At 40.4% G+C, this 22,896-nt stretch overlaps 1 protein-coding gene across 2 annotated transcripts in view; it reads right to left on the minus strand.

The window, feature by feature from the left end:
- Positions 1-22,896, minus strand: part of uvrag (UV radiation resistance associated gene) — a 315,405-nt gene that overhangs the window by 196,658 nt on the left and 95,851 nt on the right. For both annotated transcript variants that reach the window (XM_060826320.1, XM_060826321.1), the window contains 2 exons: positions 13,576-13,681; positions 3,228-3,354 (listed from right to left, as the gene is read on the minus strand). In XM_060826320.1, the coding sequence (XP_060682303.1) occupies positions 3,228-3,354; positions 13,576-13,681 (233 nt within the window). The remainder of the gene's footprint in view (positions 1-3,227; positions 3,355-13,575; positions 13,682-22,896) is intronic.

The raw sequence follows: 22,896 nt of genomic DNA on the forward strand, positions 1-22,896 counted from the left end.
AAGCCTAGCAGTCTCTGGTGTTGTTACTAACTAGGCTTCTGGGTTTGACAGTCTCTGGACTTGACAGTCTCTGGGCAGTCATTAAAAATCAGAAACTTATGCTTTCAGTTACAGCTCTAAGAACTTTGAGGAAGGTAATGTTTCAACAAATTGTGGGAGTCATGGTTATATTATGCAATTTAAGATTGGAATGCAACTGAAATTTTACAAACATGGTGAGATAAAAGAGACATTTGTCAGAAGAAACGACTTGGTGTAATCTATGCAGCATATAGACACCACCTGCAGAAATGCTCCCCACAACTCCTTCACAGCAGCTGCACTGCAATGTTACCAGCCATTTATTGCTCACAACTTTGATAATTATCACTTATTTCTGAAATAAGTCAGTGCTTCCATTTAAAACGGTTAACAATCCTTTCTATACTTCATCTTCCTTCAATAAAGAAATGGTGCTGTTTAGATAAAACATACTTTCATTTCTAGTGCTATTTGTTCCAAACTGACGACACTTTCAACATATGCCAGCCAACTATGAGTATTTCAACTAATTCACCAATACTTGATGAAGAAAATACATAATTTAATTGGTTAGAAAACTGCCAGCTCAGTCAATTAAATCCTTTGGGGAAGACTAGTGGAGAGGACGACTGTGGTCAAACATTATTTTCACACATTGTATTCAAAACGGTCACAATTACAGATGGGTCTACCACTTCAGTAGAATTTTAAGGGTCATTTTGCTTGTCAAGAGCTTATTTTCCCTAAGGCTGTTACAACTACTTAATATCATCAGTCCCTACTATTGTGTATGGCATCATTACAGATTGTAAATAAAATGGAAGTAAAGGTTCACAATGATTATGCACTTATGATACAGGAATGAGTGAGTATGAACTGTTTGGATTGTCTCCTTTCTAAACCAGGATGCACGTCACGCCAGATCTCCATTTCTTGCCTAATCATTCATGAATGTGGATGTGGCCGGCAATGACAGGATTGATTTTCCATTCCTAACTGCCCTCATGGTGGAATGTGAGAGACCCTTCTTGAACATAGAGACACCCACAGCACTAGCTGAGAAAGAGTTGCAGAATTTTGGCCTAGCGTAAGTAATTCTCAAGTCAGAATGTTGTGATGTGCAGGAAACTTGTCACGTGCCGATGACATTTTTGTCTAGCTGGGTGATGCAATTTTCAGGACTTTCAAGTTCTAAGACTAAGTTTGCATTAACAGGAATTAAACACTTTTCCAGCACATAAAAACAGTGTTTTTTTAAAGTCTAAATATTTATAAGAATCTTATGTTGGTACATTTTTATGCAACGGTTTTATTACGTATCTTGCCATTTGCCCGTATGTTTTCAAGTGCCCTGAACACCTCAATGCTCCATTGGATTACTCCAATATTCAACAGCTGTTAAACAATGAGTCACCACTGTTCAACATTTACATTCTAAATTCTAGATTACTGACAAAGGACTTAGGCCTGAAATGGCGGTTTTCCTGCTCCATGGATGCTGCCTGACCAATTGTGTTTTTCCAGCACTATATGCTCAACTCTGAGCTCCAGCATCTGCAGTCCTCACTTGCTCCATTATAAATTTACATTCATTTATTAAAGTTACAGTTCTGAGATAGTGGTAAATATGTATGTGTGAATTATGAAGGCTACTTTAGTAATACTTGCAGGAATGGCAGTACGTTTTCAGGTTCTTTTTTAGCAATTGAAAATTGCCTACCATTCTATTATGAAACATTATACACAGCCATGGGTGTATTACAGGTATGCACAAAAGTCATACATTGGATTTAAACCAAATGCAGTAATCCTATCCTCCCCAAGTCATCCATTACTCAGCTGTACACTGACAAAACCAATTTTTGGGATTCCTTAGGGCACTATCATATTGTTGACAAAGGAAGAACTGCCATCAGTAGAGAAAATAAATGAGAGCTATGTATCTATCTGGGTGCCCTTTGTGACTGAATAAAGAATAAAACAGTTCAACAAACCAAAAGTGATGAGGGATTGTATGTAGTTGTTGCAATTCGTTTCAATGAAATCAAGATGCAAAACAGCCCTCTTCACCCAGTGTATTCCCATCAAGGCTCCAAGCTTTTGTGGTCACAAAGTCACCAACCCTATTTAGCTTCAAATTTAGTGGCACTCTTGACAAAAAAAAAGTAATCTGAATGCACAGCAGGAATCTTCACACAGCTGATCAAATATTAAGTTTTAATAACTACAACAAACAAGCATTTATGAAACACATTTGGCTGTTTTGAAGGAACTTGTGGGTTTAATTACATTTTAAGACAACTCACCGTCATCAGCTTCAGGGTGGTGAATTTCATACATTTGTCCTAAATACATCCCTATTATTTTTTATTTCTAAATTAATAGCAATGAATCACTCATCAAGGGACTTGGCAATTAACCAATAAGAGAAAATCTGGAACTTCAACAATAATCTTCTTCAAATTGGTCAGCTCTTGTAAAAATTGCTTTATATTAACCAGCTGCAGACAGACTCTCTGGGCATCGCTTCCCAGTTCAATTAAAATTAGTTAATGTAGGCTTTGGCACATGGTTAAGAATGAGCAATAGCACTTCAGCAAAAGGAAAACACCAAACAGAGTGGTGTATTTCTCGCGTACGTGCACATGGGTCTAGACCAAGATTCCCCAGAGGCTATAAAGAATGAAGTAACTTCAGTTTAAGCCATGAAGAAATCAAAGCTCCAGGGGGGAGCATTACCTAATCCAGTTCTGCACAAGTTTTACATTTCATATTGCATTGAAGTTTTAGTGGGAGAAAGATCTAAACATCAAAGTACATCATTCCTGAGTTAACAATGCATTGTGAAGATTCATGAAGATGGATTTATTCATTATCAGAAATATCAGGGAAGTTATATCTTTCAGATTAACTATTACAAAAATAAAACTGGACTAATGCTTGATGCGATTTCTGTTGCATAACTCCATAATTTCTTATTATACAATTGAACTCAAGTATAGTCTTGTTTCAGTACAAATTAATGCTTTTTAAGACCAAATAAATATTTTTATTAAGTTTGGAACTACGTATTAAAAATAATCAAGCCCTATAAAAAAGGATCTCCACCTCATTGTCTTTACCACATCCAACATCAAAACAACCAGAATTACAACTAGATTAGTATGTACAAAATGTACAGGTTCTTCAGCACAACATATTCTAACCTTGGTCCTGGAATGCAATCCTTTCTTTCTGCAACACTTCCAGTTCTCGTCCAAGTGCCTTCTCCTGTCTTTGTAATTCATTCTGTAGTACTAGAATCTTCAGCTGTAAACGCTCCCGTTCCTTTTTCTACAAGGGGTTAAAACAAAAAAGGGAACAGATTCACCTCCATCAATTACCAATTTCACTCAACAGCCTCTTCCACCCACTCAAATGTCAAGTGCCCTGGACTGGATGGGATGCATCCTAAGATATTAAAAAGGAACTAGCTATAGAGATTGTGGATGTATTTGCATTATAGAAAAGCCAAGAGGATTGAAAAACTGCCAAAGTGAAAAATGAAGGAAGTAATAAACAGATAATTATAAGCCAGTTAGCTTAACATCTGTTACTGAGAATATGCTCGAGCCCATCATTAAGGATGTAATAACAGTATTTAGAAACCCATGTGATCAAGGAAAGTAAGCATAGCTTTGCGAAAGGGAAATATTTACTAGAATTCTTTGAGGATGTAACAAGCAGGATAGTTAAGAGGGAAGCTGCGAAAGTAATATATTTAGATTTTCACAACTCTTGGTAAAATGCCACATAATAGGCGATGTAAGATAAGAGCCTGTGGAGTCAGAGGCAGTATATTTGCTTGCAAAGAGAATTGGCTGACTAATCAGTGACAATTAGAAGGAGGGCCTTTGCAGAATTGTTATCATCTGTAACTACTGGAGTGCCACAAAGATCAGTGCTGAAGCCATAAGTCAACTTGGATGAGGAAAATCAACGTACTGCAGTTAAATGTGCAGATGACAGAAAAATAGGTGGGAAGGCAAGTGGTGAACGTGCAAAGATTCTGCAGAAAAGGTGTACATAATTTAAGAGTCATCCAGCTCAAAAACAAATCCTTTGGTCCAAGTTATTCATGCTGACCAGGTTTCCCAAACTGAATTAGACTCTTTGCCTGTTTTTGGCCCAGTATCCCTATAACATTTGGAACAGGCAAAACCTCAGTAGGAATAGATGGGAAAAAGATGAAACTTTGGAAGGGAGAGTAGAGGAGCTGAATATTATTCAAGTGGAGAAAGATTGCAAAAAACTGCAGATCAGAGGGATTTTGGAGTCCTCAAGCTTGAATCACAAAGCTAACAGGCGAGTTCAGTAGATAATAAGAAAAATGGACTGTTGGCCCTTAATTGATGGGGAATGAGGTATAATGTAGGGAGGCTTTTCTAAAACTACAAACGGCACTAGACATGCCACAGCAGGAATGCAGTGAACAGCTTTGGACCCCTCATGGAAGGAAAGATGTACCCACAGTCCACAGATTACTTTGTTTAACACCAGATACAGAAGGACTGTTGTATTTGGGGGGGGGGGGGGGAGAGGATGATGCTCTGAAGCACTGGACGTGCATGCATTGGAATTTAGACTACTGGGAGGGGACCTTATTAAGACATACAAGATGCTAAGGGGAGCTGACAGGATAGAGACGGAAAGGTTGTTTCCCCTTGTGAGAGTGTAGGACCAGAGGGCATCATCTCAGACTATGGGGTCACCTGTTTAAGACAGATGAGGGAAGATTTCCTTTCCTCAGAGGGTAGTGAATCTGTGGAATTCTTTACTACAAAGGGATGTCAAGACTGGACCATTAAAAGTATTTAAGGCTGAGATAGACAGACTTTTAATCAGCAAGGAAGGGAATCAAGGGCTGTTGGTAAAAAGCAGGAAAGTGGAGTTGAGGGACTATCTGATCAGTCATGATCTCATTGAACAGTGGAGCAGACTCAATGAGCTGAATGATTTATGTCTGCTCTTATGTTAGTCTTACAATGGCCTTTGGTGAAATAATATTTAGGGATGATAATCTGTGCACTGCATAACATATGGTGCTACTATCCAACAAGCCAAACGCTAAAACCAACAGCACAAGATCCCCAAACACTTTTTTTATACATTGAAGCACCTCAACTTGAACAGTACTTTTTGTTGCAGATCAGTGCAGAGAAGAAGGGAGATTTTCAAAGAAATTATCCTCAAATACTGGAGTGCTTCCTGAATGGTTCAAAAGTGGAACTGACAAAAATGTAAGCTGGAACTCAAAAGCAAAAGCAAAAACATAATATGGAGAAACTCAGCAGATCCAGCAGCATCTACAGAGAGTCAGCGTTTCGTCTGTGTTGGGAGCAAGGCCACTGCACTTGAAACATTAACATTTTTTTCCCCTCTCTCCACACAGGTTGCCAGAACTTGCTGAGTTACTCTAAGACTTGCTGCTTTTGTTTCAAGACAGGCTAGATTTGATTGCATCCATTTGGAAGGACATAGTCTGTCTTGCCCACACAGGTGAAGTTTCCACAGAGACAGAAACAATCACAAACATTTGTTGTTTGACAGTAGAAATGCTGGTGGATCCAAGGAGGAAGGAAGATAATGTTAACTTGTAATCAAATTTGGAATTTAAAATCACAGGGTTTTTCCAGATCTCTTGTCCTAATAGTTGACAAGTATGGTTTCTTTCTGAACATGGACAGGAGGGAAATTTTAGTAAATGCCTTTGCAAGTCAAACCATGTCATTCCTACATGTTTCCCATTATTCACCTTGCTTGCTACTTCCTCCACTGAACTGTATATCAAGTTAAACAAGCACCTGCATTATTTCATACAGCAAGTGCCACACAAAGTACTTTACCACGGAGGAAAACGGCAAAAAGGTGAGAAATGTAAAAAGAATCAAGCCAACATTATTTGAAAAAAGTTAAGAAATCAAAAAAGCACAGAAGATGACAGTAAATATTGAGCAGACTTCTCAAAGTAAGGCAGAAGGAGTGATAACAGGGAATTGTGAAAAGGAGGGATATAGTGCCCAAATGGGTGTCCAACAACGAACAAGGGACAAGGTGATAGCCACTTTTGAAGTGTAAGCAGTTTGCACAATTAAACTACATCTCATTTGCATAATGTAAGGTACTTAAGTGCTGACATACTTTTAAACTCAATAGAAAAGAAATTCCTGCAAAGAACGGATCCCACCACTAATATTTTGTGGCAGCAACTGCCAAACACAAACTTGACATTGTAGTGGAAACAAAAACAAGATACGTAGCCACCAGTGCAGCCACATTAACATTATCAGAAAAAAAATGACAAAGGATTCAAATAAAAGCAGCAAGAAATAATAGCCTCAAACGTTAACCCTTTTGACAGTCAGTGTAATTGATCATGTGGTTAGCGATCTTAAATGTCACAATAAAACCATAAATCAACAGAAAATATATTCTTTGCCTTTCTTAAACTATTTTGTCTGCACAGGGTACCTCAGTAAAAAATGTTTTAAAATGAAAGCCAAATGGAAACTCAGATGAAGAAAACACATCGCTCATTACTGCAAGGCATCTCCACTCTAGATCAAGCGACTCTGCAGCTTAACAGTGCTGTCCATCACAAGTTACCACTAAGGTGCTACAAAACTGTCTGCAGCAGTTTATTTTACAAAAAAAAATCCCTGGATTTGACAGGAGTTATGTTTTCACAGATGTCTATATTTAACCAAAAATAGAAAATGGTCATCCAAACGGAATGAGAGGTTGAAAATTGCTGCAGTCCTGAACAACTGCAGCTGTAACCTCAGCTGGAAAGGACACCATAGATTTATACATTTGGACAGAAAGCTGTGAGATAAATGGCCATAACATAATCAACTACATAACATTTCTGGGCAATGAGTCTTTTAAACTAATGCCCTCAGACAGAATCTAGTCCAGACCAAAGACTTTACAGATTGAACTGGATATTACACTAGAATCCATCAATTTGCATATTGAAGTTTATGTTTCAGAACAGATGTGACATCTACCAACAGTATCACAAAATAATACGAATACCAAAATAATTACAATTAGTTCATCAAGAATATCAGAGTGCTTTTTACACTCAGGTTTTCAAAAAGTATATATTATGGACTGCAAGATACTTACTTCAAGTGGAGGGTAATTTTATTTCATGACAATTGTCAATAAGGCATTGGATGTGTGTGTTGGGAATTAAATCATTGGCTTTGGTGATTTGATCTCCATGCGATACAGTTTCAGGTTTTCCTCAGCATGGGGTTTGAGTAAACCCCTCTCTGCTTTCCATAAGGTGAAGGTAAAGTCACCATATTCCCAGTGGATCCGAAGGCTACTTTTTCACTACTAAGATGACGACGACTGGTGAGGAGTTTAACCTGGGGGTGACCAAGCTTCAGGTGAGGTTAAAGGAGCCAAGACCTTCATGCTAACCTCAGCTAGTTCAGGAAATGAATTGTTGATGTCACTCTACATTGCAAACCAGCCAACAGCACTAACCACCCAAACAAGGTACCCTAAATCAAAACAACAGGCTTGCCAAAACAGTGTACCATTTTCCATGTCCTAAATCAGCTGCTGGACAACACTAGTACATTGCAAATAAAGGCCACTAAATCTACTTCCCTGTAGCTACTGTCCGGTAACCAGTTTTGTCAATGGAAATCACCGTTCATCTGATTGAATTCACTAACTTGGAACAAAGGATCCTTTTCTTCAATAAACCTGCTATGTTGCCTTTGGTTAGCTCCCCAGGCCACACACTCTTCCATCTGGAGATGTGGCTCCTGGCATGTGGAAGCAGTGACTGAAATCCACTAGTTTCTCCTCAACACAAGGCATCATTATGATTAAGTGGCACAGCGATAACATCAATAACCTAACAATCTCTACCTCTAGTATCTCGAGCCTTGGTTCAAATCCCACCATAGCAGACAATCTATAACAAATAGCAGGCCATTTCATCACTGTCCTTTATACATGAAAATCTGTTGCCCTTACCTGGTCTGGCCTTCACATGATTCCAGATCCACAGCACGGTTGACTTGACGGGCTATTTCAACCACTTGGTTCAAAGCCAATTAGTGATGGATAATAAAGACTGGCTTATTCACAATGCTCCTCAAATCTTGAACAAATACAAACATGCATCCACGTACAGATAATCAGTGTTATCCCTTGGTGCTCTATTTCTCAAGCATACAATATAAAGATAAGTGGGAAGCCAGTGAATTGGCAAGTATTTAAAAACAGCAGACAGTTGAAAAAAAAGCAAGGTGGGGGGTGGGGGAGATTGAGAGTGAAAATGAAATTCGGGTAACTACTAGTAATATAAATGAGGTTTGCAAGAGCTTTCTTTAGATATAATGTTCTATATAAAATGAGACTGGGGCAAGAGTGGATCACTGGAAATTGAGGCTGTAGTAGCAGTAATAGGAAACAAAAAAAGAAACTGAATAGGTGCTTCGCATCAGTCATAATGGCAGAAGATACCTAGCATAGCAGAACTACAAGGGAGAGTCAGAGCGCAGAGGTGAGTGTGTAGTGGTCATCACCAAGGAGGAGCTGAAATGTGGGGTAATCATCCAGAAGGATTGGACTACACCCCGGAGTACTGACAGATAGTGGAGGCATTGGTGTGATCTTTCAAGAATCATTTGACTCGGTCTCAGAGGACTGGAAAATGACTCATGTAACACTCCTGTTTAAGGGAGGGAGGCAGAAGACCTGAAACTATAGGCCAGTTAGTCTAACCTTGGTTGCTGAGCAGATTTGAGAGCCCATATTTAAGTATGAGATTGTGGAGTGCATGGCAAAATATGGCTGAGCCAACATGCTTCATCAAGGAAAGGTCACATCTGAAATCTATTCGAATTCTTTGGAGGAGATAATGAGCAAGTTAGACAAATTAGACAACCGATTTGGATTTTCAGAAGGCCTTTTTTTAAAGAGTAGACTTCGATTACTTAAAGTGTAGAAATAGGCCCTTTGGCTCGATAAGTCCACACCGACCCACAAACCACCCAGACCCATTCCCCTACATTTACCTCTTCACCTAACATTACAGGCAATTTTAAGCATGGCCAATTCACCTGACCTGCACATCTTTGGACTGTGGGAGGAAACCGGAGCACCCAGAGGAAAACCACGCTGACACGGGGAGAATGTGCAAACTCCACACAGTCAGTAGCCTGAGGCAGGAATTGAACCCAGGTCTCTGGCACTGTGAGGCAGCAGTGCTAACCACTGTGCCACCGTGCTGCCCAATGACAAAGTGCTGCACAGGAGGCTGCTAAATAACTAAGCACTGACACTGCTGGACAAGGTTTAGAAATGCAAATAGGATTGGCTAACTGGCATGCAACAGAGAGTGGGGATAAGAAAGTGTCTTTTTCAGGATGGCAGCTGGTGACTAGTGGAGTTGCGCTATTCATGTGATACATTAACAATCTGGATGAAGGAACGGAGGGTTTTATTGTTAAGTTGCAGATGACACAAAGCTAGGTAGAAAGACAGGTAGTGCTGAATAACCAGAAAAGCTGTAGAAAGGGACAAAGAAGTGGCAGATTGAATACAATGTGGCAAAGTGGAAGGTTATTCATTTTGGTAGGAAGGATAGAGGCACAGGGATAAAATGGGGACTGTAGATGCTGGAGATCAGAGTCAAGAGAATGGTGCTAGCAAAGCACAGATCAGGTAGCATCCGAGGAGCAGGAGAATCAATGTTTTGGGCATAAGTCCTTCATCAGGAATACAGGCACAGACTATTTTCTCTAGGAGGGAAAAGGTTTGGAAACCTGAAGGGTAAGGGATTCAGGTGCCCTAGTTCAGGATTTTCTTAACACGAACATGCAGGTTCAGTTGACAGTTAGAAAGGTAAATACAACATCAGCATTCAATTCAGGAGGGCTAGAACACAAATGAAAGGATGTATTGTTGAGGCTGTACAAGGCTCCAGTCAGACTGCATTTATAATACAATGGGCAGTTTTGGGCTCTGTAACAAAGGAAGAATGTGTTGACATTAGAGGGGATCTAAAAGTTTACATGAATGAATTTGGGGATAAAGGGCTCATATCACTTCAGAGGTTGAGGACACTGGGTCTGTACTAAGTGGAGTAAAAGGATTGTTTTTGGGTGGTTTGGGGTGGGGAGGGGGAGGGGGTATCATTGAAACTTCCAGAATGCTGAGACACCTGGACAGAATGGACACACACATGATGTTTCCAATAGTAGGAGAGACACAGCCTCAGCATGAAGGGACAACCCTTTAGAATGCATAAGTTTGTAGCGGCCAAGTCATTAAGACAGAGATACTATTCTTGATTAGTGAGGAGATTAAGGGTTACAGGCAGGAGAATGGATTGCAAAACATGTCATCCATGATTGAATGGTGGAGCAGATTCAATTGGCCAAATGGCTTAATTATGCTCCAATATCTTCTGGTCAAATTATGATTTGCCACAATAGCATCATTGTTCTTTGAAGGAAAGTATTAAAAGTTCATTAATGAAGTATTACATCTAGACTGTGCAGAGTTTAAATTAAATTTCTTTTTATCCTTCAAGAGATAAAAGCACAGCTGACAAGGGCCAACCTTCGTTACCTACCTCTAATTGCACTTGAGAAGGTCATTGTGAGCACATTCTTTTGCCCATGTGGTTTAGGTATTTCATGATCTTGTCCTAAATTACCAAGACTGAAGGCAGACCAAATGCTTAATTTCTCTTGGTTTAATTCCAGTCTCAGATAAACTGTCGCACAATCCCTTGGAGAAACCCATTGCCCTGACTGGGATACTCAGTCACCGTGTGCCGTAATAAAGGCTTTGAGCTCAACTCTCAAAGAAAGACAATCATAAAAAGGAAGGATCCTATCATTACTGTGACATGAAAAACACCAAAAATATCAGTTTAACTAATTAAAACATCAAGACAGAACACTAGCTTCCTGCTGATAAATAAGTGGCTTCCTAAGATTTAAAGCAGTTATAAGATAACAGTCCTCAAAAAACCTGAACACTAAGCATACCATGCATCTTATTTTTTTTAAAAAGAGATCGCCTACTCCAGACATTTATCAAAGAACTTTAATTATCAATGATTCAAAGCAAACTTATGCTGATTGTAGTGAGTAAACTTGACTTTAGCCCAAGCAAATTCTTAGCAGTATTTTGCAAGCTATTATTGGGACTTGTACTCCCTCTGTGTAAACCTTGGGAACAATGCATCGAAGTGTGTGGGGCCCCCTAATCTAAACCTCTGGCAAATCCTCAGGCTATCTTGGTAGGATCCTTATCCCATCATTTGAACCTCTCCAAGTTCTCGACCTTTGGATTTTTTAACACATGCAATTCAATTTTGTGAAGGCAATGACGGACTGGGTGCCATTACTTCATTGTTCAGTTCACGGGAGGGTATACACAATGTTTTTCTGCTTTTGGTCAGGGTTCAGCCCAACTTCAGCTGTTTCACTAACAGATGGTAGCTGATGAAGCACTTCCAATGACAAAGCATCTAAATAAAAAGCCTACACAACCATCTTGGATCCCATAGAGTCTACTGAATCACTCAGGACACGCTACAAATTAATTACAGCTTTATATCTCAATGGTACACCACCTGATCAACTCCAAACACCAACTGTAGCCTGTCTGTTAACCAGAGTGGTATCGCCCCAGGTTTCAACCTTCCACTGAAAATCCATACAATGCTCAACCACTCGAGGATGGGATAGAGAAGAAAAAAAAATCTTGGCTCCACAAATGCAATGCGGGAAAAAGTGGAGATTGCAACTGCAGCCATCAAGGTCAAACCATCATCTATACACTGAACTCATGGTCTCAAAGATCCATCCATGGTAACATTTGCACCACACAAATGCCAGGCTATGGCCATCACCAATAAGTGACAATCGAACCACCGTTTCTTGATATTCAATGGTGTTACCACCACTGAATCCCCCACTAACACCACGAAGGTTAATCATCGACCAGAAACTCAACTTGACTCACCACAAACAGTGGCAACAACACCAGTTCAGAAGCCAGGAACACTGCAGTGAATAACTCACCTACTGACTCTCCAAAGCCTGTCCACCATCTGAAAGGCACAAGTCAGATATGTGATGGAATACTCTCCACTTGCCTGGATGACTGCAGTCCCAGCAATACTCCAGAAGTTTGACACCATACAAGACAAAGCAGCCCACTTCATTGGCACTGCATCAATAAGCATTCATTGCCTTCACCACCAATGCTATCCACAAGACGCACTGCAGAGATTCACTAAAGATACTAAAACAGCACCTTCCAAACCCATTACCACTTCCACCTAGAAGTACAAGGGTATTAATTAGATACATGGGAACATTACCCCCTCCCTGTTCTCCTCCAAGCTACTCATCATCCTGACTTGGAAATACAATACCATTCCTGCAGTGCTGCTGGTCAAAACCTGAGAATTCTCTTCCTAATGGTATTATGGATCAACCCACAGCAGGTGGATTGCGACAGTTCAAGGCAGCAGCTCACCACTATCTTCTCAAGAGAAACTAGGAATGGGCAATAAATGCTGGCCTGCCAGCAACACTTACACCCTAGAAATGAACTTAAAGTAAAAACCCAACCTGTGTCTGTTGAAGCTGAGGAAGAAATAAATAACCTTGACATCAAATGATAACTGATCCTCCAGTCCAAGGAACACATACAGAACACTTTGCATACTGCTACCCAAGCACCTGCGGTGGTACAATGTAATTTATTTCACACTATCCACATATATTCTGTCCTTTCAAGTAGGACAGCTGCCCTTCTCACCACTTATAACTGTTCAGGTAGGGTGCTAAGTCTACATTCAAAAGGTAATCTGGTCACCTTTAATTTACTGCTGTGCACTTTTCATTTAATTAGTCATAATTTTTCTTCTCCTCCAAATCATGTATTAACCATGCTACCCTAACCCAAACATGATGCACCTGCAAGGCAAAACCCAGACCTGCAAGGGCAACAGAGTCCCTAACAGATATATTCCTGGGATTACATGGTGGCATAATATGGATATTGTTTACCGAAAGACTTCTACGCAACGACTGTGCATATTCAAGGACCTCCAGTTACTTCCATTTATCTCCATAAATGCTTCAAGTGAAATGGGGTACACCATGTACTAACGTGCAACACTGTCACAAGATCTTTGGCTTCTCTGAAATATGCAGAGGCTTTTCTTCTACAGCAGAGAATCTGACCTCCATATGATACCTTTGAGTTCTGCCTCTTTGAAGCACAGGGCATCAGGAAACAATATAAGTGGCCTTAGCAAACAGTACAGACAAGTGGAATCTGGAAATTTTTGGCAGGAATATCTGAACACTGCAATGCATGATGCTCCCTCTCTGCCATCAGGAGAAGATACTATATCTAGAGTGGTGTTCACCTCAAATAACACTACCCAAAACATGTTCACAACTGATTTAGTTCAAAAATAGATATTTAAGATGTACACAGTTCTGGTCTTACCAACTTTGCTGTTGATGCAGTTAGTATCAATTTCTCCTCGATCTCCTTGCCTACTTTCTGAACAGTTACCTGAGTCTGTTTTATTACGCGTTGAGCAGTATGAAGCCTATAACAAAAACAAAAACACAGATATAATTTACCATTACAATATCCCAATTTCACTACAATCAGAAATCCTGTCCTTTGGGTATCCGCCCCTTTCAATGATAATGGCACCACAGATTTACTTGCACTAAAGAGGCCTATAGCTACTTTCAGCTTAGTATGTAATTAACCCACAACACAACTGAAAAAAAAGGGGAATACCATAAACCATCCTCCTGCCAAAGAAATTACAAGGATTGAACTATTTTGAGAAGAAACAACGAGCAAAAGGAGATAGGAACAAATGTACAATCATAATTAGCATGCACTGAGAAACCCTACACCATTACAATAGTACTAAAACAATATGGTGATAGAGGTAAGACATTTGATTGAAGACATATCCCATGAAGTTGATGGATTATCATTGATAAGGACCATTGGAATAGGACATTGGGTAGTTCCATCGCCATGAGTCATAACCAATGGCTCTCACATCTGATATTTATATACCTATGACAATATTCATTTTTTTAAAAAAAAGTTAGAAAAAAAAGTTAGAATTCCACTGGGGGACGAGTTGCTTTCTTATATTTAATGGAGTATAGAACAACTGGGTCTCAATTTCACAGCATACACAATTCTTACAAAGATCATTTTGGAAATAGTTGCCATCAAGCTATCATAAAGTAATCCACACACATGGCCAGAGCTGCTAATACAAATCAGCTTCCTTTCAAATTTATTTCAAATGCATTATTAGCATTATGTTTAACCAAAGTAAATTCAGGGTCAAATTATATGAGAAAATGGTAATCTCTTAAATGATGGTCAAATCTGTATTTTTGAAGTTGATGATACAATGGATTTAGAATGGTAAGGACATTGGTTTGTAGGGGTTTGGAGGAATAGGGAGACTGCGGTGGTGAACGGAGGAAAACACAGCCATTACACACTTGCAAGATGGAGCCAGAAAAATTCTTCATTGGCAAATGAGTCAAAGGATATGGGGTAAACAGGAAATTAGAGGCCACACAATCTGATTGGATATGACTCACTCATAGCCAGAGTGGACCTGAGGAAACACATGGCATATCTTCGGTCCTAATTTCAGTGTTGCATGATTGCCCCATCAAACACACAATGTTGAAAAGACATGAGCGTTTATGGCATCAAAAGTATGATATTATATAAAGGTCCTTTAGCCAAGTTATCTAGTTAACATTGGATGACAGCTCTGCCAACCTCACTCCACAGTGCTGCAGCAGGCCATCACTAACACCAGAGAATGCATCATATAATTGAAACACAGAAACGGAGAAGAAAGCTTCAAACAAGTTCAAAGGGGAACATCTTCAAACATTGCCACAAAAGGCACTACTCACTGGATGGACTAAGTGGTAGTTCTGCGCAAGAATTCTGAACGAAAATACAACCTCCAAAATACAGTAAATGTAGGGCACATTTTAACTTGCAATAATCCTTGAACACATTAAAGTGAAAATCTGACTATTATTTTTGGTTCAGAACAGCTAATCCAGTCCCCCATATAAGATTAATCTTTCAGAACTCCGCTAAAGCGAGAGCAATTTATGACTTGATTGTTTGCTTAGTGCAAAACCTGTCAAGAATGAGGCCTCCACCCAAACCACATTAATTGTTATGAGTTTCATGGTCTGCAGCAGCGCTGTCTTAAAGTCTCAGACCTGTGCCAAATTCACCAATCCTCAGTTAGGGCTGAGGGAAAGTTTTTTACAATTGGTGATAGCAGCCCAGTGAAAAACATCGATTTGTTGGTAACGTTTTGGAATGAAAGGAGGATAATTTTATCGTAAAATTGAAGGTCACATTTCCTTATGATGGTGCTAGCATCTAATGTGTTTGTATCTGGTCATAAAAATCACTGTCTGGCATGTAAACTAGGTTCTGAAAAAACATGAGAAAAATCAATGCCAATTTCATCAACAGAATACCATGTAAGCTGAAGCAATATAATTCCAACTTTAAGATCATAACTATGCAGAAAATTTTATGAACACAGGTTGAAAGAAATAACTAAAGGACATGGGAAATTGGAGCAGGATTAAGCCAGTCAGTCCCTGAAACCAGCCGAATTAGATCAGCAAGTTCATAGCTCATCTCTCCCAGGCTCGACTGTTCTTTGGTGCTTTTCGAGTGGGCCAACCATTAGGGTAGACAACTTTATATCAATACTACGAGGGTTACCATCATACCTAATCCACATCCTCCATTTCTAACTGATCAGTTAGTCTCAATACAAACTAGATCCCAAAACAGCATCATGACTCTTCTCACACAGATGTGCACTCAATCAAAAGCAAAACCAGGTAGATATTCTGAATCATTAATTCCCCTTCACTATCCATCCATAACACCCCAATCACTTTGCTGCCTGAAGTCAATTCGAAACAGATCAAGCATCAAAACAGCAAATTAAAACAGGACTTAATGTCTAAACGCCCCCCATCTTTGTCATTAAATCAGAAATCTACTCCATGTGTTTTATGACGTGGTGGAATCCATGACTAAGTACCTGCACACTCCTATTTGCACTTGGATGCTCTCAGCCAGGCTCCTGCAAGCTGACTGGATCCATAAGCATAATTGCATGTCATGCACGAAAAAGCAAGGATTTCTCTTTCACCTCATGACAGCACAGGCCATATGTATCCAGGAACTGGAGTCAATATCATGATATGGGTTAGCATCTGGTAAGAGGTAGCAACATGTGTAGGCATAAAGGAATGATAAAGATAAGCATGATATGATAAATCATGTTCCTCACAACGTATACTACAGCCCCAACTTGTCAAACCATTACCACCCGACTCCTGGAGGAAGAATGCCTCATTGTACCTTGGGACCCTGCAATCACAGGATAATTGTGGATTTCAACAGCTTCCTCATTTCCCCCCCCCTCTCATTATCCTCGTCACAAGCCTCCAACTCGGAATCTCCCTCCAGACCTGTCCATTACTCCCCACTCTGACCTATCACCTTCTCCTATTGATTTCTCAGCTACCGTTCCACAATCTCCAACCAACCCCAACCCCCTCCTAGTTATCTCTCAGCCACAGTCCACAAGCCTCATTCCTGATGAAGGGCTTATGCCCAAAACATCAATTCTCCTGCTCCTCGTATGCTGCCTGACCTGCTGTGCTTTCCTAGTAACACACTCTACTCTGCTCTCCAGCATCTGCAGTCCTCACTTTCTCTCAGTTAAAGTATGTATGAAACAGTTTCCCCTTAATGAAAGAAGCTAGTTCAAGCATGTTAGCAAATTGCTTACCTCAGTGCAAAGGTTCCAGTATTAAAACTCCAAACAAGAAATTTTTGGTTAAAATGCCAAGAGTTATTTGAAGCTGAGAAAGTCTAAGCTCAGATGTGTGAATACTTAAGGAAGATATCAAATCTCTCAAGACCAGGAATTGAAAGGCACAGTAAAGTCAAACTCTATTAGATGCCTGAAAGAAGGGAATTCTTTGATGGAGTACTCTAAAGGGATGTCGTTGCAATAGATAAAACATATAGGAGTCAGATGTACAGCATAGAAACTGACCCTTCAGTCCAACCCGTCCATGCCAGCCAGATATCCCAACCCAACCTAGTCCCACCTGCCAGCACCCAGCCCATATCCCTCCAAACCCTTCCTATTCATACACCCATCCAAATGCCATTTAAATGTTGCAATTGTACCAGCCTCCACCACATCCTCTGGCAGCTCATTCCATACACTTACCACCCTCTGAAAAAGTTACCACTCAGGTCCCTTTTAAATCTTTGCCCTCTCACCCTAAACCTATGCCCTCAATGCTGGACTCCCCCACCTCAGTGAAAAAAAACTATTTATCCTATCCATGCCCCGCAATTTTATAAACCTCTAGGAGGTCACCCCTCAGCCTCTGACGCTCCAGGGAAAACAGCCCCAGCCTGTTCAGCCTCTCCCTATAGCTCAAATCCTCCAACCCTGGCAACATCCTTGTAAATCTTTTCTGAACCCTTTCAGGTTTCACAACATGACCTCCCAACTCCTGTACTCAATACTCTGACCAATAAAGGAAACCATAACAAACACCACCTTCACTATCCTATCTACCTACGACTCCACTTTCAAGGAGCTATGAACCTGCACTCCAAGGTGTCTTTGTTCAGCAACACGCCCTAGGACCTTACCATTAAGTGTATAAGTCCTGCTAAGATTTGCTTTCCCAAAATGCAGCACTTCACATTTATCTGAATTAAACTCCATCTGTCACTTCTCAGCCCATTGGCTCATCTGGTCCAGATCCTGTTGTAATCTGAGGTAACCCTCTTCGCTGTCCACTACACCTCCAATTTTGGTGTCATCTGCAAGCTTACTAACTGTACTTCTGATGCTCGCATCCAAATCATTTGTGTAAATGACAAAAAGTAGAGGACCCAGCACTGATCATTGTGGCACTCCACTGGTCACAGGCCTCCAGTCTGAAAAGCAACCCTCCACCACCACCCTCTGTCTTCTACCTTTGAGCCAGTTCTGTATCTAAATGGCTAGTTCCCCGTGTATTCAGCGAGATCTAATCTTGCTAATCAGTCTCCCATGGGGAACCTTGTCGAATGCCTTACTGAAGTCCATACAGATCACATCTACTGCTCTGCCCTCATCATTACTCTTTGTTACTTCTTCAAAAAACACAATCAAGTTTGTAAGACATGATTTCCCACACACAAAGCCATGTTGACTATCCCTAATCAGTCCTTGCCTTTCTAAATACATGTACATCCTTTCCCTCAGGATTCCCTCCAACAACTTGCCCACCATTGAGGTCAGGCTTACTGGTCTATACTTCTCTGGCTTGTCTTTACTGCCCTTCTTAAACAGTGGCACCACATTCGCCAACCTCCAGTCTTCAGGCACCTCATCTGTGACTATGATACAAAACAAGAGGCCCAGCAATCACTTCCCTAGCTTCCAACGGAGTTCTCGGGTACACCTGATCAGGCCCTGGGGATTTATCCACCTTGAACCGTTTCAAGACATCTAGCACTTCCTCCTCTGTAATATGGACATTTTGCAAGATGTCACCATCTATTTCCTTACAGTCTATATCTTCCATATCCTTTTCCACAGTAAATACTGATGCAAAATATCCATTTAGTATCCCCCCATTTTCTGTGGCTCCACACAAAGGTCATCTTGCTGATCATTGAGGGGCCCTATTCTCTCCCTAGTTACCCTTTTGTCCTTAATACATTTGTAAAAACCTTTTGGATTCTCCTTAATTCTATTTGCCAAAGCTATCTCGTGTCCCCATTTTGCCCTCCTCATTTCCCTCAAGTATACTTCTACTTTCTTTATACTCTAAGGATTCACTCCATCTATCCTGTCTATACCTGACATATGCTTCCTTCTTTTTCTTAACCAAACCCTCAATTTCTTTAGTCACCCAGCATTCCCTTTATCTACCAGGCTTCCCTATCACCCTTACAGGAATATACTTTATCTGGATTCTTGTTCTCTCATTTCTGAAGGCTTCCCATTTTCCAGCCGTCCCTTTGCCTGCGAACATCTGCCTCCAATCAGCTTTCGGAAGTTCTTGCCTAATACCGCCAAAATTGACCTTTCTCCAATTTAGAACTTCAACTTTTAGATCTGGTCTATTCTTTTCCATCACTATTTTAAAACAAATAGAATTATGGTCGCTGGCCCCAAAGTGATCCCCCACTGACACCTCAGTCACCTGCCCTGACGTTTTTCCCCCCAAGAGTTGGTCAAGTTTTGCACCTTTTCTAGTAGGTACATCCACATACTGAATCAGGAAATTGTCTTGTGTACACTAAAGAAATTCTTCTCCATCTAAACCTTTAACACTATGGCAGTCCCAGTCCATGTTTGGAAAGTTAAAATCCCTGACCGTAACTACCCAATTATTCTTACAAATAGCTGAGATCTCCTTACAAGTTTGTTTCTCAATTTCCTGCTGACTATTGGTGGGGGGGGTTCTATAATACAATCCCAATAAGGTGATCATCCCTTTCTTATTTCTCAGTTCCACCCAAATAATTTCCCGGGATGTATTTCCAGGAATATCTTCCCTCAGCACTGCTGTAATGCTATCCCTTATCAAAAATGCCACTCCCCCTCCTCTCTTGCTTCCCTTTCTATCCTTCCTGTAGCATTTGTATCCTGGAACATTAAGCTGACAGTCCTGCCCATCCCTGAGCCATGTTTCTGTAATTGCTATGATATCCCAGTCCCATGTTCCTAACCATGCCCTGAGTTCATCTGCCTTCCCTGTTAGGCTCCTTGCATTGAAATAAATGCAATTTAATTTATTAGTCCTACCTTGGCCCTGACTGTTTGACTCGCTTCTGTTCTCAGCTGTACCTGTCTCAGATCGTTCTCTTTCCTCACTATCTCCCTGGGTTCCACTCCCCAACTTATTGGTTAAATCCTCCTAAGCAGTTCTTGCAAATTTCCAAACCAGTATATTAGTCCACTTCCAATTTAGGTGCAATCCGTCCTTCTTGTACAGGTCACTTCTACCCCAAAAGAGATTCCAATGATCCAAAACTGTGAATGCTTCTCCCATACACCAGCACCTCAGCCATTCATTCATCTGCTCTAACCTCCTATTCCTGCCCTCACTAGCTCGTAGCACTGGGAGTAATCCAGATATTATTACCCTTTAGGACCTCCTTTTTAAATTTCTGCCTAACTCTCTGTAATCTCCCTTCAGAATCTCAACCTTTTCCCTTCCTGTGTCATTGGTTCCAATGATCTTAAGGACCTCCGGCTGGCCCTCTCCCCAGAGAGCATTCTGCACCATTCTGCTTTTTTATCTGCTGGCCACAGAAGCGTCTGTCTGTACCTCGGACTAGAGAATCCCCTAACAATTGATCTTCTACTGTTTTTAAAGTCTTTCGAATTGTGATTAAATAACATTTTATTCCACTATGCTTTCATTTGCACAATAAACTTTTGATTTGTTTTAAAACCAGATCTGCAGTTTTGGGAGCCTGTTTCAGCGAAAGACCACATCTTTTTTTAAAAAAAAACTATGATCCATGAAGATAAATTGCAGTCTGGGATCAGACTTGTCCAGTTGGAACAGCAGCTTAAATCCTAACAACAGGTGGTTTCTCTGGGATTTAAATGAATTGATTCAAGTGCAATTTGTCTCTTTGTTAATAAAGAGAAAGAACAACATAAGAACTAAGAGCAGAAGTCTGCCATTCAACCAGAGCTGCCTCAATTGCTAATGCATTGTCTCAAATACAGGAATTTAAACCGTACACAGTACTCCTACCAATACCCTGTGTAATTGCAACAAAACTTCCTTATTTTTGAACTCCAACATCCTAGCAAAATGAATAATACCATGCGCCACCTTATCCACTTGCTGTTCCAGTATGCTACCTTCCACAAAGAGGAAATGGTCCTCCCTATAAAAGCCCCCCATAATCTTGTACATTTCACGCATTTCTCTCCAGTCTCATTTGCTCCAAAGCAAACAGTCCTAATTTGTTCACTCTCTCCATACTAGGCAGCATCTGAATTCACAAGAAAATCCAAATCTCTACATTCTGCCTTTTTTGGCATTGCTCTCTGCTTAATTTATCTGTCTTTTTATTCTTCCCTCCAGACAGCATGATCTCACACTTTCCTATACTAAACTGTAAGAGATGGTATCTTTTTATTTTGTGTTTTTGGTTGTGGACTGGAATGGGAAAGGAACGGTCTTAAAAACCAATAAGTGGAAAGAATCACTCCTTTTTAAAAAGATTACCAACATTTATTCTTGGAGACAAAGACAAATTACTGGAAAAATTCAGGTCTGGCAGCATCTCAGGAGACAAAGCAGAGAGTTAAGATTTCAGATCCAGTTCTGAAAATGGGTCACTGGACCTGAAACCTTAACTCTGCTTTGTCTCCAGAGATTCTATCAGACCCACTGAATTTCTCCAGCAATATATGTCAGTTTCTGATTTCCAACATCCACAGTTCTTTGATTCTTTTAACAACAAACTTATTCATGGAGTTTCCAGGGTTGGTATTGGGACCCTCTCTTTTCCTGGTATGTATTAACGATCTGGATCTTACTGTCCAGGGGACAATTTCAAAGTTTGCAGATAACAAAAATTGGAAAAATTGACATCGTCCTCCTCAGTTTACAAAAGGACAGCGACAAGTTGGTGGAGTTAGCCAACAGAACAACAACGCAGAGTTGGAAGAACATTGAAAGACAAGATAAAATACTGGTTGAGTTACAAAGAGGGTGCAGAAGCAGAGAGACCTGGGTGTATGTGCACATCGATTATTAAAGGTGGCAGGACAAAGTGGAGAGAACTAATGATAAAGCACACACTGTTTTCTTATGTATAAACAGGGGCATTGAGCACAGAGCAAGGAGGTAGTGACAAACTTGTACAAGACATTTGTTAAACCTCAGATGGAGTATTGGATGTAGTTGTGGATGCCACATTTTAGGAGATGCGGAAGCATTGAAAGACTACAGAAACGACTTACAAGAACAGTTCGAGGAATAAGAAACCACAGTGGAGAGGATAGATTGAAGCAGCTGGGACTGTTCTCCTTGGCCACAAGACTAGGAAGACGTAAAACTGGTAAAATTGATTACATGGTAACTCGAAGGTGTTTGAACATTGCTAAGAGTTTTCTGGAAGTGAAAGGTCTAATAGGGGATTAGTAGTTCATAGTTTGTCAAAGAAGTCTGAGTGATCAGAAAAAAATTAAAACAGGACAAGACCCATACAATTAATGGTAGGGCCTTACACAGTGTTGCATAGAGGAACTTAGGGGCTCAGGTACATAATTCTTTCAAGTTTACGTCACATATAGAGAGTGTGATTAAAAAAGCATTTAGCACACTCCACTTCATTGCTCAGTCCTTTGAGTATACAAGTTGGGAAGTCATACTGAGGTTGCACAGAACATTGTACTCCAGAAGAGGCCTCACTAATGTCCAGTTCTGGTCGCTCAATCAAAGGAAGAACACCATTAAGTTGGAGGGGACTCCAGAAAGGTTTGCCAGGATTTTGCCAGGTATGGAAGGTTCGAGTTAGAGAGAGGGGCTGGGATTTTTTTTCCAGTGGAGTGTTTGAGGTTGAGACATGGTTTATAAAGCCTGAGGGGTATAGACAGGGAAAAAAAGAGTACCACCATTAACCTAAGGAGGGGCGCAGATTTCAAGACTAAGGGGTACATTTTTAAAG

The sequence above is a fragment of the Hemiscyllium ocellatum genome, chromosome 6 (assembly GCF_020745735.1).
Source record: "Hemiscyllium ocellatum isolate sHemOce1 chromosome 6, sHemOce1.pat.X.cur, whole genome shotgun sequence".
Lineage (NCBI taxonomy): Eukaryota > Metazoa > Chordata > Chondrichthyes > Orectolobiformes > Hemiscylliidae > Hemiscyllium > Hemiscyllium ocellatum.